Source organism: Bos grunniens, chromosome 18 (genome assembly GCF_055505025.1).
Source record: "Bos grunniens cultivar Pamir isolate PY7600 chromosome 18, Bosgru_T2T1.0, whole genome shotgun sequence".
Taxonomy (NCBI): Eukaryota; Metazoa; Chordata; class Mammalia; order Artiodactyla; family Bovidae; genus Bos; species Bos grunniens.
Genome location: NC_141182.1, coordinates 62,365,873 through 62,379,298, shown reverse-complemented (window position 1 = coordinate 62,379,298; position 13,426 = coordinate 62,365,873). Strand labels below are relative to the sequence as shown.

At 51.4% G+C, this 13,426-nt stretch overlaps 1 protein-coding gene across 1 annotated transcript; it reads right to left on the bottom strand.

Annotated features, from left to right (window-relative positions):
• Positions 1-817: 817 nt before the first annotated feature.
• On the bottom strand, positions 818-3,919 carry ZNF784 (zinc finger protein 784). Its single transcript, XM_086354413.1, is given in 3 exon segments — positions 818-1,837; positions 1,840-2,590; positions 3,770-3,919. Coding segments are annotated over 3 exon segments (963 nt in total). The 5' UTR covers positions 3,848-3,919; the 3' UTR covers positions 818-1,703.
• Between the last annotated feature and the right edge of the window lie 9,507 nt (positions 3,920-13,426).

The window sequence follows — 13,426 nt, the reverse complement described above, 5'->3', positions numbered from 1 at the left end:
TCCGCCCGGGGCCAAGTAGTCCTTGCTGTCTTTGGATGTGGCATGTACTCTCCAAAGTGCTGCAGCACCGTCGCATCCCACGTGTCAGTGGGCCCACTTCACCTCGCTGGTCCTGGTGTTTCTCCTCGAAACCCCTCCACCTTCCTCACTCACATCATCATGAAGTGCCTATAGGCACTCACATTTGGGATCCCTCCTCGCGGCCACAAGGAGCTGGGGGTTGGTGACAAGGTGGGGATCTGTGTTTCCAAAGGGTGGGTCCAGGTGGCCACAGCCTGGAGAGTGAGGAGGGCGGGGGCCCCGACCTGTGAGACTTGTTGGCTTGGTCTTCAAGGGTAGTGATGATGAAAAGAGGCGTTCAGATTCCAACAACAGGAAATTGATAAGGGATTAGACGGATGGGTGAAGGGTGAAGATGGCTTAAGGAACCCACCAAGCTGTGTAGCTTGGGTGGTGATATCCACACCAGGGGCATCTCCTTGGTGAAAACAGAATTCTCTTTCATCTATGGGATGTCTTGTGGGGGTGTTGGGTGAACAGGAAGAGGTGTGAGTCCTGGGCTCCCCTTCCTGAAGCATACCAATCCTGGGAGCCCCTTCATATTGCCGAACTTCCCTGACCCCTAGTTCCACAGCTGAACCGCATAGCTTCTCTGTATAGCCAGAAACTGTCCACCGCCAACACCTCCCCCGACCACCCCCTCCCTGGTTCTAAAGATGAGGAAACAGAGGTTTGAAGAGAGTCACAACTCACTGCTGGGGACAAGACCCTAGGGTAGCCCTCCTACCCGCCCCGCAAAACAAGATCAACATAGAGAAACCCTTCAGAAATTCCTTTAATAGGAATAGCACTGGAGGCCTCCCACATCCAGCCCCCAGGTCCTCCTCTGCCCCCACCCCAATGACTCATCTCCTGCCCCACACCCACCACAGGCCCTCCAGGACAGCTCCATCGGCATCCACCAACCCTTCCGTGGGATAGCCTGGGACTGGCCTGTAAGCTGTTTGCTCCCAATTGGTAGTGGAAGGGAATTAGATCCACTGGGGGCTACTTGGTAGCCCCCAGGAGAGCCTGGGCTCTGAGCCGAGAGCTTTAAGAGGGGAGCAGCAGCTGGCTGAGTGTGGGCCATCTTTTTAGTTGTCTTGAAAGAGGAGTCTGGCTTAGGGGAGGGACCACCATGGGAGCAGGGGTCGGGCTCCTGGTGTCAAAACCCTTAGGGTCAGGCTTCCATCCTTGACACTGTGACTCGGGGACCCTCTGGCTTTGAGGTGACAGGGTCCCAGCTTCTTTATTGGAGGATCCAGCGGGCAGACTGAGGACAGGTGGGCAGTATCAGGGTCAGTGTGATCCAGTGAGGTAGGCGAAAGGGTCCAGCCTGGATCCCCCTGCCCCAAGAAGTGCCCAGGCTCTGCTGCGACAAGTGATGTCTTGCGCAAGGACAAGCCATCGGGGAGGCGGATGAGGCCATGACATCCAGCTCAGGTTTCTAGCACCCACAGGGCTGCCACTGTGCCTTTCTCGGAACCACACGCAGGGGCTGTGTGACTTGTGAGCGTCCTGAGCCTGGCTGTCCGTGCGCTCTCCCACGGCCGCTCGTGGCCATCTCTGCGAGCTCTGACGTCACCCCACCCCGAACCTCTCCTCGTCCTCCCTGGCCTCTCTTACCCACCCACTCCTCCTCTGCAGCAATGTGCGCTCCCAGACTACTGGTCGACCTCCACCTTTACTCTGGCCGTCTCCCCACACCCCTCTTCAGGAGGGTTCCCTGCCCCACACCTGCTCCCCGGCCCCTCAGCCCCCGGTGCCAGCGGGCCCCCAGAGTCCCCCGGCCCCGGCCGTGGACATGGGTGCGCTGATGCTTGCGGAAGTTGGAGGAGTTGTTGAAAGTGCGGTCGCAGAGGCTGCAGCGGAAGGGGCGCTCGCCAGTGTGGATGCGCGCGTGGACGCTGAGCACCGAGGACTGGGTGAAGCCCTTGCCGCACACGCCGCAGTGGTAGGGCCGCTCGCCCGTGTGCACCCGCTCGTGGTCTAGCATGTCTGAGGAGCGGCGGAACGGCTTGGCGCAGAACCTGCAGGCGAAGGGCTTCCCCACCGCCGCGCCCGCAGCTGCCGCCGCCAGCACAACCTCCGACCTCTCCGGGGGCGCCCTGGGCCGCTGCTCTGGAGTCGCCGCCGCCGCCTCCGGGGGCCTCCGAGGGGCCCCCGGCTCTACCCCGTGTCGGTGCTGGTGCCGCAGCAGAGGGGCCAGGGCCTTGAAGGCCCGGGGGCAGAGCGCGCAGCGGTAGGGCCGCTCGCCCGTATGCAGGCTATAGTGGGCACGGAGGCTGGCAGGGCCGGGGCAGCTGTGGCCACACACATGACACCGGCTGGGGTCCCCACCCTGCCCGCCACCCTCAGCCCCCGCCAGGTGACCATGTTCATGGAACAGCAGCTCGGAGACCAGCCGGAAGGCAGCCGGGCACAAGGCACAGTGCAGAGAACCTGGCTCCGGGGGCTCGGGGACCAGGGTGGTGTCCGTCACCTTCACCACCTGGATCTCGATGAGGTCACTCGGGGGGGTGGCCGGGCGGCCATCATCATGCACCAGGACCTGAGTGGGGAGAGGGAGAAACAGAGGAGCCTGTGGACCCCGCCACACTCCACCCCCAACACGCCCCACTTATTAAAACGCTCTCTGCAGCCTACTGGGCCCCTCGATTTCTAGATTCAGCTCTCTATCCTCCGGGATTCTGCCCTATGACCATCAAGGCTTCCCCTCCTGCCCAAAATACATCACAGATCCAGCCATTTCTCTCCTCTACCTGCACTTAAAAGCCAATCATCTCTTGCCAAGTTTCCTAACCCTCTGAATGTCTCTGTGCCTACGCCTGCTCCCTTATAACCCACCTCCCCAAAGCAGCCCGAATGACCTTTTGAAAAATGGAAATCAGACAGCAGTCATTTTCCCACTCAAAACTGTCACATGACTCCAGTTGCACTTAAAATCCCAAACCGTCATCTAATATCCACCATGACCCAGCTCCTCCTTCTCTCTCTGACCCCAGTGTAACTATAAGCCGGTACACAGCTGACTGCTCTCGTCTAAATTTAGCTCCCCTACCCCCCACTCTCTCAGCTCACTCTTTCCAGATCACAATTAAGTCTGGTTTATTGTCTCTCTTCCCCTATTCCACTGCGCGCTCCGAAAGAATACAGTTTATGTATTCGTTCGCCTCTCCATCTCTCTGGTCCAGGTAGGACTAGTAAATTCTGTTGAATGAATGAATGTCCTCAGGTACTCTCCCATCCTGAGCGCGTGTCCAAAGTCTCCTGGAACAGTCATTTCTTCCTCCACCCAAATCCTCTCCTGGGCATCAAGACGCATCCCTCAGATCCCTGCAGAATCATACCCCACCCCAGCGTGGATGCCCCAGCTATAACCCCACACCCTTGTCTTTGAGGGTCACCTTCCCAACCTACCTGGTTCGCTACCCCTAAAATTTCGGAGGCCCCGCCCCCTAATTAGACAAACTCCATCCCCGGGAACTCCTCTCCGAACTCATCAACAGCTCAGATGTCCCACCCACCCCTCCTCGGGGTCCACCCACCCAGGCCCCACCCACCACCCTCATTGGCTCCACGATAAGCCCCGTCCCCTCGCCCACCGAGAAGCTCCGCCCCCAGAGCCGGAGCCATAAATGCCACCCCCGCCCCGTCCTAAGCCCCGCCCCCAGCCCTGCGACCTCCTGCCATCTCGAGTCCCCAGCCTTGGCCCCTTCCTCGCCCGCACCACGTCCGGAGGTTCCGAGGATCGCGGCTCCGGGGCCGCTGAGCTCGGACTCGGGGGTTCCGGGCGCGCGGCGGCCATCTTCTGCCCAGGCCCCGCCCCCGAGGCCCGTGGTCGCCTCCGGAGGGGGCGTGGCCTGGGAATGGCGTCAGCGCCTTGGCGCAGGCGCACTGGAGGATTGGGCGGGGCATCCACGGAGCTGGGAAGAAAGTGGTGAATTTCTTCTAATCACCTGTCAGTGCCCTCAGGAGCCCTTCTGCGTGGTGCGCTGGGTGCCAGAGAAACTAACTCGAATTTCTCTTTTTAACCTGTATGAGTAGGCTCTGGCAGTCAGTTGACACTGACCAGAATTGAATGATTTTTCTGTTTTCATGCTACACATTTTTGCGGTCACCTCCTCTGCATGGCTTGCCTTAACCCAGTGAGACCAAGTTTACCAATGTAAGGATTTTAAAGTCCATTTGCAGAAATACAGTCATCAAACAGCCACAGTGGTCGTACTGGGGTTTGTTAGCAAAAGACCTTAGGTGGTATGATGTTTGGGAGGAAAGAGCCCAAAGATGGGTTTTTACAGCACCAAGGACAGGGCTGAGGTCTTAAGAGTCCAATTCATTCTGTGGCCTGGTTGTGTGACTTTGAAAAGGTCACCATATTTCTCAGGGTCGTGCCTGCATTTCTCACACGTACAATGTAGATGGTTGTAAAACCCAATAAGAAAGAAATTTGCAAGATATTTGGATTGGAGCAACTTTAAATTGTTTTCTTGGGAGAGTAGGGGCATCAGTTCAGTCGCTCAGTAGTGTCCGACTCTTTGCGATGCCATGGACTGCAGCATGCCAGGCTTCCCTGTCCATTACCAACTCCCGGAGTTTACTCATGTCCATCGCATCGGTGATGCCATCCAACCATCTCACCCTCTGTTGTCCCCTTCTCCTCCTGCCTTCAATCTTGGCCAGCATGAAGGTCTTTTCCAATGAGTCTGTTCTTCACATCAGATGGCCGAAGTATTGGAGTTTCAGCTTCAGCATCAGTCCTTCCAGTGTATATTCAGGACTGATTTCCTTTAGGATGGACTCGTTAGATCTCCTTGCAGTTCAAGGGACTCTCAAAAGTCTTCTCCAACACCACAGTTCAAAATCATAAATTCTTTGCTGCTCAGTTTTCTTTATAGTCCAACTCTCACATCCATACATGACTACTGTAAAAACCATAGCCTTGACTAGATGGACTTTTGTCGGCAAAGTAATGTCTCTGATTTTTAATATGCTGTCTAGGTTGGTCATAGCTTTTCTTCCAAGGAGCAAGGGTCTTTTAATTTCATGGCTGCAGTCACCATCTGCAGTGATTTTGGAGCCCCCCAAAATAAAGTTTGCCACTGTTTCCCCATCTATTTGCCATGAAGTGATGGGACCGGATGCCATGATCTTAGTTGTCTGAATATTGAGTTTTAAGCCAACTTTTTCACTCTCCTCTTTCACTTTCATCAAGAGGCTCTTTAGTTCTTCTTCACTTTCTGCCATAAAGGTGGTGTCATCTGCATATCTGAGGTTATTGATATTTCTCCCGGCAACAGGGGAAGAGATGCTAAACATGACGATCATTCCTAAATTCTGCTTCTCCTTCTGGGAACATGATAAGTTTCCATTTTCCTTTGCAATTAGACGTGGCCTTGTGATTCTGTTTGCCCAATGAAATATAAGTGGAAGAGATGTGTGTCAACTTCGGCACAAGGTAAGAGCCAGCTCAACTATTGATCACTTTCCATTCCTGCTGTTCTGTGCTTGGGGACTTGTAGGGTGAAGTGAAGTGAATTCATCAGCCTGAATTCCAGAATATGTGTCTACAGTGACCAGAACCTGATGCTTATCTTCCTTAGATATATAACATTTAAAATAATCATGTGTTATTACTGCAGAAGGATCTATTGACAGATGAATATAGGGAGTCTTTTATTAATATTAATTTTATCTGGAACCATTTCTCTATACAAAAAAATATCCAGAATCATAAATAGCTCCCTGTTCTCACTAATAAACAAAGACTGTACAACTTTACAGAAGCAGTCTAAGCCCTCTGTGTACCCCTCCCCATCGATTTCCTCCTTCCCTTCCCTGAGAGAGGTTATTAGATTCTGCATCTTTTGTTTACCATTCCTATGCATGTATGTCTTTCTATTTTGCTACATACATGATGCAATGTGATACTGTCCTGCACATTTAACATCTCTAGGATAAATGGTGTCTTTCAGTGTAATCTTTTCTCCCCTCAACATTGCTTTTTTTGTATTTGTAAACATCCATAGTGTAGTGTAGTCTAGTCATTCATTGTCAATGCTGTTTTGATAGCTGACTGATGATGCCAGATTACCTTTATTCATTCTCCTGGTGGTGGACATTGGGTTGGTTCCAATTTTTTTCCTTTTTACTGAAGTATAGTTGATTTACAATATTGTGGTAGTTTCACTACAGCGAAGTGGTTCATATATATATATACACACACACACACACACATATATATATATATTCTTTTTTGGATGTATATATTTTTTGCTTCTTTTCTGTTATAATTTATTACAAGATATTGAATATAGCTACCTATCATATACAGTAGGTTCTTTTTGGTTATCTCTCTCTTTTTTATTTTGTTGTTGCAAAAACCTGTATTATTTCCCTTTGATGGAAGGCTCCAGAGAGGTCTCCAAAGTGGTTAACAAGTTGCCTAGTGGAGCTTCCCTGGTGGTCCAGAGTCTGTCTGCCAACACAAGGGACACAGGTTTGATCCCTGGTCTGGGAAGATTTCACACCCTGGGGCAACTAAACCCCTGCGCCACAATTTCTGAGCCTGAGCTCTAGATCCTGTGCTTGCCACAGAATAGCCCCCGACTCGGCAACTAAAGAAATCCCTTGAGCAGCAATGAAGACCTAGCACAGCCAAAAATAAATAAAATACAACCAACCAAACAAACAAAAAAAATAAACTGCCTAGTGGCAGAGAGAGGCTTCAGGCAGAAGCCCTGCCACCAGAAGGGCTCCTCAAAGGCCGCTGGGCTCCAGAGGCTCCTGCTGCTGCTGCTGCTAAGTCACTTCAGGCGTGTCCGGCTCTGTACGACCCCATAGACGGCAGCCCACCAGGCTCCTCTGTCCCTGGGATTCTCCAAGCAAGAATACTGGAGTGGGTTGCCATTTCCTTCGCCAGTGCATGAAAGTGAAAAGTGAAAGTAAAGTCGCTCAGTCATGTCCGACTCTTAGCGACCCCATGGACTGCAGCCTACCAAGCTCCTCTGTCCATAGGATTTTCCAGGCAAGAGTACTGGAATGGGTTGCCATTGCCTTCTCCCCCAGAGGCTCCTAGCGGTGCTTTGGAGGCTGAACCTTTGCAGGAGAAAGCGGTCCAGCCCGGCCGGGGACCAGGCGGCCTGCTGCGCTGGTCAGGTGGGCGCCCACCGTCGTGATGAGTTTCACCCGTTTGTCCAGGGCGTGACTGCAGGAAGTCACGGAGGTGGAGTCGGGCGGGGAGGACCCGGGGCCTGCGGGTCCACGAAGGCCTGGCTCGGGTTCTTCTCTGCGAGCAGGGCGGCCCCAAGGCTTCCGGGGTCTGAGCCCCTCGTCCTGCCCTGGACGGACGTCCTGGAAGAGCGCGCGGCCACAGCGCTGGCTCTGCAGGTTCCATGGAGCTCGACGCCCTCCCCCGCCTCCCGTCCCCCGTTTCTCCCCCAATCCGTGGGGAGATGGCCCGCCCTCCAGAGCCGCCTGGTCCTAGTGGTCTGGGAAGCCCAGAGAGAGGTCGGGGCGGGAGGCGGAGGCTGCACGTGGACCGGGTGGCTGGGGCGCCTCCGCCTGTGGGAATAATTCTCGGGAATCTGGGAGCTCACGGGTAGCCGGAGACAAGGAGCCAAACTCTGCAAATGGCGTTGGCTGGTCCTGGGGGCCGAGGACATCTGGTTGGTTCCAAGGTTGCCACTGGAAAAATGGTTGGAAGGTGGTCGGAGGCTGGAGGAAGGGGCGTCCCTGGGCCTGTTCTGTCCGAGCACCGTGGAAGGAGAGACACGTTCGCAGTGCTGCCCAGCGCTCTGACGGTTATCTATATACAGTACTATGATTCTGTTAGTCACATCCTCCCAATTTATCCCCTCCCCTACTTTTCCCCTTTGGTAACCATAAATTTGTTTTCTACTTCTGTGGGTCTATTTCTGTTTTTTATATGTATGTATAAAAAGTTCGTATGTATCATATTTTAGATTCCATATATAAGTGGTATCATATAATTTGTATTTCTCTGACTTACTTCATTTAGCACAATAATCTCTCCTCCATTCATGTTGCTTCAAACGGCATCATTTCATTCTTTCTTAATGGCTGCGTAATACTCCATTGCTGGAGGAAGAGATGGGAACTCACTCCAGTACTCTTGTCTGGAGAATCCCCATGGACAGAGGAGCCTGGTGGGCTACAGTCCATGGGGTCGCAAAGAGACACCACTGAAGCGACTTAGCACAAATGCAATACTCCATTGCATATTGATATATGCCACTTTTTATCCATTCATCTGTCACTGGACATCCTGGTGCAAGTTTTTTGTTGTTTTTTGTTTTGCTTTCTTTTGAGCAGTGACTAATCTAACGACTCTTTGAATTGTCAGTACTTACTACTCAGGAAATATCTTGTGCAAGTGAGGAACCCCTGAAGCTTAAGGTTCATTAGATTCATGGTAAACCCACCTCTGCAGTTATGCTTAACTAATTTTATAGCAAAGAATTCTATGTGCTTTGCTACGTATGAAGAAGAATCCTTGTAGATGGGGCAGAATATCAGATGGAACTTGACTGTGAAGGCCCTGCATTCCTCCTTTAGGAGCCGTGCTGTTACTATTTACTTCACCTATTTTCTTTCTTTTTAAAAAAATTATTTTTAAATTGAAGGATAATTGCTTTACAGAATTTTGTTTTCTGTCAAACCTCAACATGAATCAGCCACAGGTATACATATGTTCCCTCCCTGTTGAACCTCCCTCCCACCTCCACCCTGCCCCATCCCACCCCTCTAGGTTGATACAGAGCCCCTGTTTGAGTTCCCTGAGACATACAGCAAATTCCCATTGGCTATCTATTTTACATATGGGAATGTAAGTTTCCATGTTACTCTCTCCATACATCTCACCCTCTCCCCAAGTCCGTAAGTCTGTTCTCTATTGTCTGTTTCTCCACTGCTGCCCGCAAATATATCCTTTGGTACCACATTTTTAGATTCTATATATATATATACATTAGTATACGATATTTATCTTTCTTTTTCTGACTTACTTCACTCAGTATAATAGGCTCTAGGTTCATCCACCTCATTAGAACTGACTCAAATGCATTCCTTTTTATAGCTGAGTAATATTCCGTTGTGTATATGTACCAGCACTTTTTATCCATTCATCTGTTGATGGACATCTAGGTTGCTTCCATGTTCTAGCTATTGCAAATAGTGCTGCAATGAACACTGAGGTGCATGTGTCTTTTTAAATTTTGCTTTCCTCATGGTATATATATACCCAAGAGTGGGTTTGCTGGGTTATAAGAAGGCAATGGCACCCCAGTCCAGTACTCTTGCCTGGAAAATCCCATGGACGGAGGAGCCTGGTAGGCTGCAGTCCATGGGGTCGCTAAGAGTCGGACATGACTGAGCGACTTCACTTTCACGTTTTACTTTCATGCATTGGAGAAGGAAATGGCAACCCACTCCAGTGTTCTTGCCTGGAGAATCCCAGGGACAGAGGAGCCTAGTGGGCTGCCGTCTATGGGGTCGCAGAGAGTCGGACACGACTGAAGCGACTTAGCAGCAGCAGCAGGGAAGCTCCACATGTCAGGTGCAGATGAAGGGGGGAAATTATAAAGAAAGAAAAATCAAGTTTGCAAACTTAAAGAAAAAAAAAGAAGAAACGAGGAGCAGGGAACTCCCCTAGAGAGTGATCCTTTTGGGATCCCTCTTATTAGAGCCTAAGCGCAAAGCGGAATCTTCCTTTCTGGGCTTCGTGTTTGCAGCCCGAGCATTTTTGCAAAGGGCCTGAATCGCGCAGCTTCTAGCAGGGGTCTCCCCTTAGAAGTCCGGGTCGCTCCCCGCCGGGCCTCCCGTAAAAGCACCACCCCACTGTCCGCCGTTCCCGCTCGACCTGAGCAGAAAGGGAGCTCAGAGGACGGATCTGATGGGTGCGGGAGGCTGATGGCCAATACTGAGGAGTTTAGACTCTAAACTTTAGAAGAGGAGCGGATAAATGAAGGAGTGAGAAGGAGGACCATAGAGAGGTTGGCGGCAGATAGAGGGGTCCAGGGTGGGAGGGAAACGAGAGAAAGCGTCTGGCAAGAGCGGTAGGAGGGGAAACCGTAGAGAGGCGCTAGAGGGAGGACTAGAGGGGCCATGCTGGGCGGGGAGGTGGGTAGGTATGAGGGTAATTGGCTTCTAATGCGGACAGCCGAAAGGACCATTTCCTTCGGTGTTTTGGGGTGGTTGGGGGCGCGGTGGGGGCTTGCCTGGTGGCTCAGTGGTAAAGAATCCGCCTGCCAATACAGGAGTTCCATCCCTGGGTGGGGAAGATCCCCTGGAGAAGGGAATAGCAACCCCCTCCAGTGCTCATGCCTGGGAAATCCCATGGACTGAGGAGCCTGGCGGGCTACAGTCCATGGGGTCACTAAGAGTCGGACACGACTGAGCGACTAAGCGCGCGCGCGCACACACACACACACACACACATTATCTCTCTAGAACTCTCAGCCCCACCACCCCTTCTGTAGCTCAAATCTCGTTTGTTTCTCAGCTAGATTTCGGCCCCAGCCTCCTCCCTACTCTCTGAACTTTCACTCTCTAGCCCGACAACATAGGCAGAGAGACCTTTCTAAACTCTCATCCTTTCCTAGCTCAAAATCCTTCTGCACTCCCTCTTGACTCAAGACAGAAATCTCAACTCCTTTTGCCCTGCGTTGGAAGGCCTTCATAACGAAGTTCCCGCCAAGCTCGCTGACCTCCTCTCACCCCTTTGTGCATCTTTCAAACACAGCATGTCATAACCCCCAGTGAAACCCTCATGCTTTCATTGCTCCAGGTGCCAGGTCTTGGACTCTTCTCACTACCCAGAATAACCTTTCCTGGGGGATCCTGGCCATTTCATCAGGCCTTAATTCCTCCAGAAAGCAACCTCTGACTCCTGCCTAGTTCCAGATCCCAGGCTGACTGAGGCACTCCTTCAGGCTACCGGTTTTACTGGAATGCTTGTAAAGCCCTCATATGACAGTTCCCTCATTAACTCCCAGCTCGCCCCGATGCCTGCGACACGAACTCCAAGTTCTTCAAGCTGGTCCCTGTTGATGTCTCAGCTAGCATTGTCCCTGGCTGTGCACATGATGCTCGAAGCTGCTGCTGTGCTTGTGATGTGCTGTGCTTAGTTGCTGAGTCATGTAGACCACCAGAAACCTCTGTCTATGGGGATTCTTCAGGCAAGAATACTGCAGTGGGTTGCCATCCCCTCCTCCGGGGATCTTCCCAACCCAGAGATCGAACTCAGGTCTCCTGTGTTGCAGGCAGATTCTTTACTGTCTGAATCACCAGGAAAGCTCAAGAATACTGAAGTGGGTAGCTGTGGTTCTTAAATGTGTCCAACTCTTTGTGACTCCATGGACTGTAGATTGCCAGACTCCTCTGTCCATGGGATTCTCCAGCCAAGATTTCTGGAGAAGTCATTCCCTTCTTCAGGAGATCTTGCCAACCCAGGAATCAAACCTGCATCTCTTGCATTGACAGGCAGGTTCTTTACAACTGAGCCACCAGGGATGTTTCATCACCCTGAAAGAAGAATGGTTCTTTAGGCTGTTTGCGGTCCTGGCCTTTGCCTCCACTTCACTGCACTTGTAACTGCATTCACGATTCCCAAAGGCGGGCTAACTCTTTTGTCCACATCTGAGCTCAGATGTTTCCTCCAGGAAAACTTTCTAATTCTGCACCCCTCCCCCCACCCCAGTTGGGTCATGTGCCCCTTCTGACCCCCTGGAATGCCTCATCACCGCACTTGTGACCCTACTTTGTAGTTGCCTGTTTGTTAGTTGGCCTCCCGTAGATTAGTGTCTCCAATATGGAGGCCACCAGCCATGCATCGGTATTGAGCACTTGAAACAGGATTAGTCCAGGTTAAGGTCTAAGGTGGCAGCTGCTAGCAGATACTGTTTTGAGAATGGCAGGTGCTGGCCTTGAGTCTGATACAGTTCAGAAAATTCAAGTTCTCAGTAATGGAACAGTGCATCTGAGACCACGTCTACAATGACTACCCAGCTCCATTAACAAAAAAATATGTATTTTTTGGCTGCACTGAGTTCTTCTTGCTGCACAGGCTTTCTCCAGTTGCAGCAAGCAGGGGCTACTCTTTGTTGAAGTGTGGGACCTCTCATTGCCGTGGCTTCTCTTCTTGTGGAGCACGGGCTCTAGGTGCTCCAGCTTCAGGAGTTGCAGCGCATGAGCTCATTAGTTTCGGCGCACAAGCTTAACTGCTCCTTGGCATTTAGGCTCTTTCTGGACCAGGGGTCGAACCTGTGTCTCCTACATTGGCAGGTGGGTTCCTATTGACTGTGCCACCAGGGAAATCCTCCAGCTCCATTTTTGATGCCTAAGCCACAGTGACTCCATTTTTATTTTACTTACATTCTTTACTGGTTATAGAAGATGTACGAAGACAATGTATGCTTGACAGGCCATAAAACAGGCTGTTCTGGTCAGCATAAAGTTCAAGACAGACCATGTATCAGCCAGAAGGACTTCCCCATACATCAACATCTGAAAATTTCTTCTTAATCTACATCTGAATATAGAAAAGTAAGATTAAAAGGAAAAGCAAAGAGTGTCTAACAGTGCATGACAGATGAGGAAACTGAGTCATCACATGCTTTTCAGATTTGCCTAGAGACAGGAGTTCCCTGGCGGTTCAGTAATTAGGACTTGGTGCTTTCACTGCAGTGGATCTGGGTTCAATCCCTGGTGTTGGACAACTAAGATCCCATAAGCCAAGCAGCCTGGAGAGCGGAGGGGTGGGGAGGTTGGCCTGGAGAAATTTGAGGTCTGATTGATTTGAAACGAGAATTGGAATCCTGCTGTTTCTAAGCTCCTCATTACAATCTGATCTTTGCCAGGAAACATGGAATGCCCACTCTTTCAAGACAGTGGGTACTGAGGCAAGAAGGCGGCCGTTTGTGAATTCCCAGCGCTCTGCGTGGGTAGGAGCTAGAAAGCCCAGCCTTCTGGTTTTTCCTGGCCAGCACCCACAGCCAGCCTTGAGGGCTGTGTCACATTCGGACAGCTCTTTCCCTAACCATCTTTCAGCTGCACCCCTCTAACTCTCAGGAACCATAGGACACGTTCCCGAAAATGACGGTCTGGGGATGAGAAAGTGTAAAGACCTCCCGGATTTAGGATGTAACCCTGGCTCCGGCACCCACTTGCTGTGGGACCATCAGCCTCTCACTTAAACTTGCGCGTCAGTTCCCTCATCTGTAAAATGCTAGGACTGAATCTGACACCTTCTTGTTCAAGGTCTCTTTTCGGCATATATCCGATTCTTTAGTGATGCTGACTCGTCGTTGTTGAATTTGTCTCTTGATTGTCATCCCTACCTGCTTCTCCTAGGTGCTCGGGTTCCTGG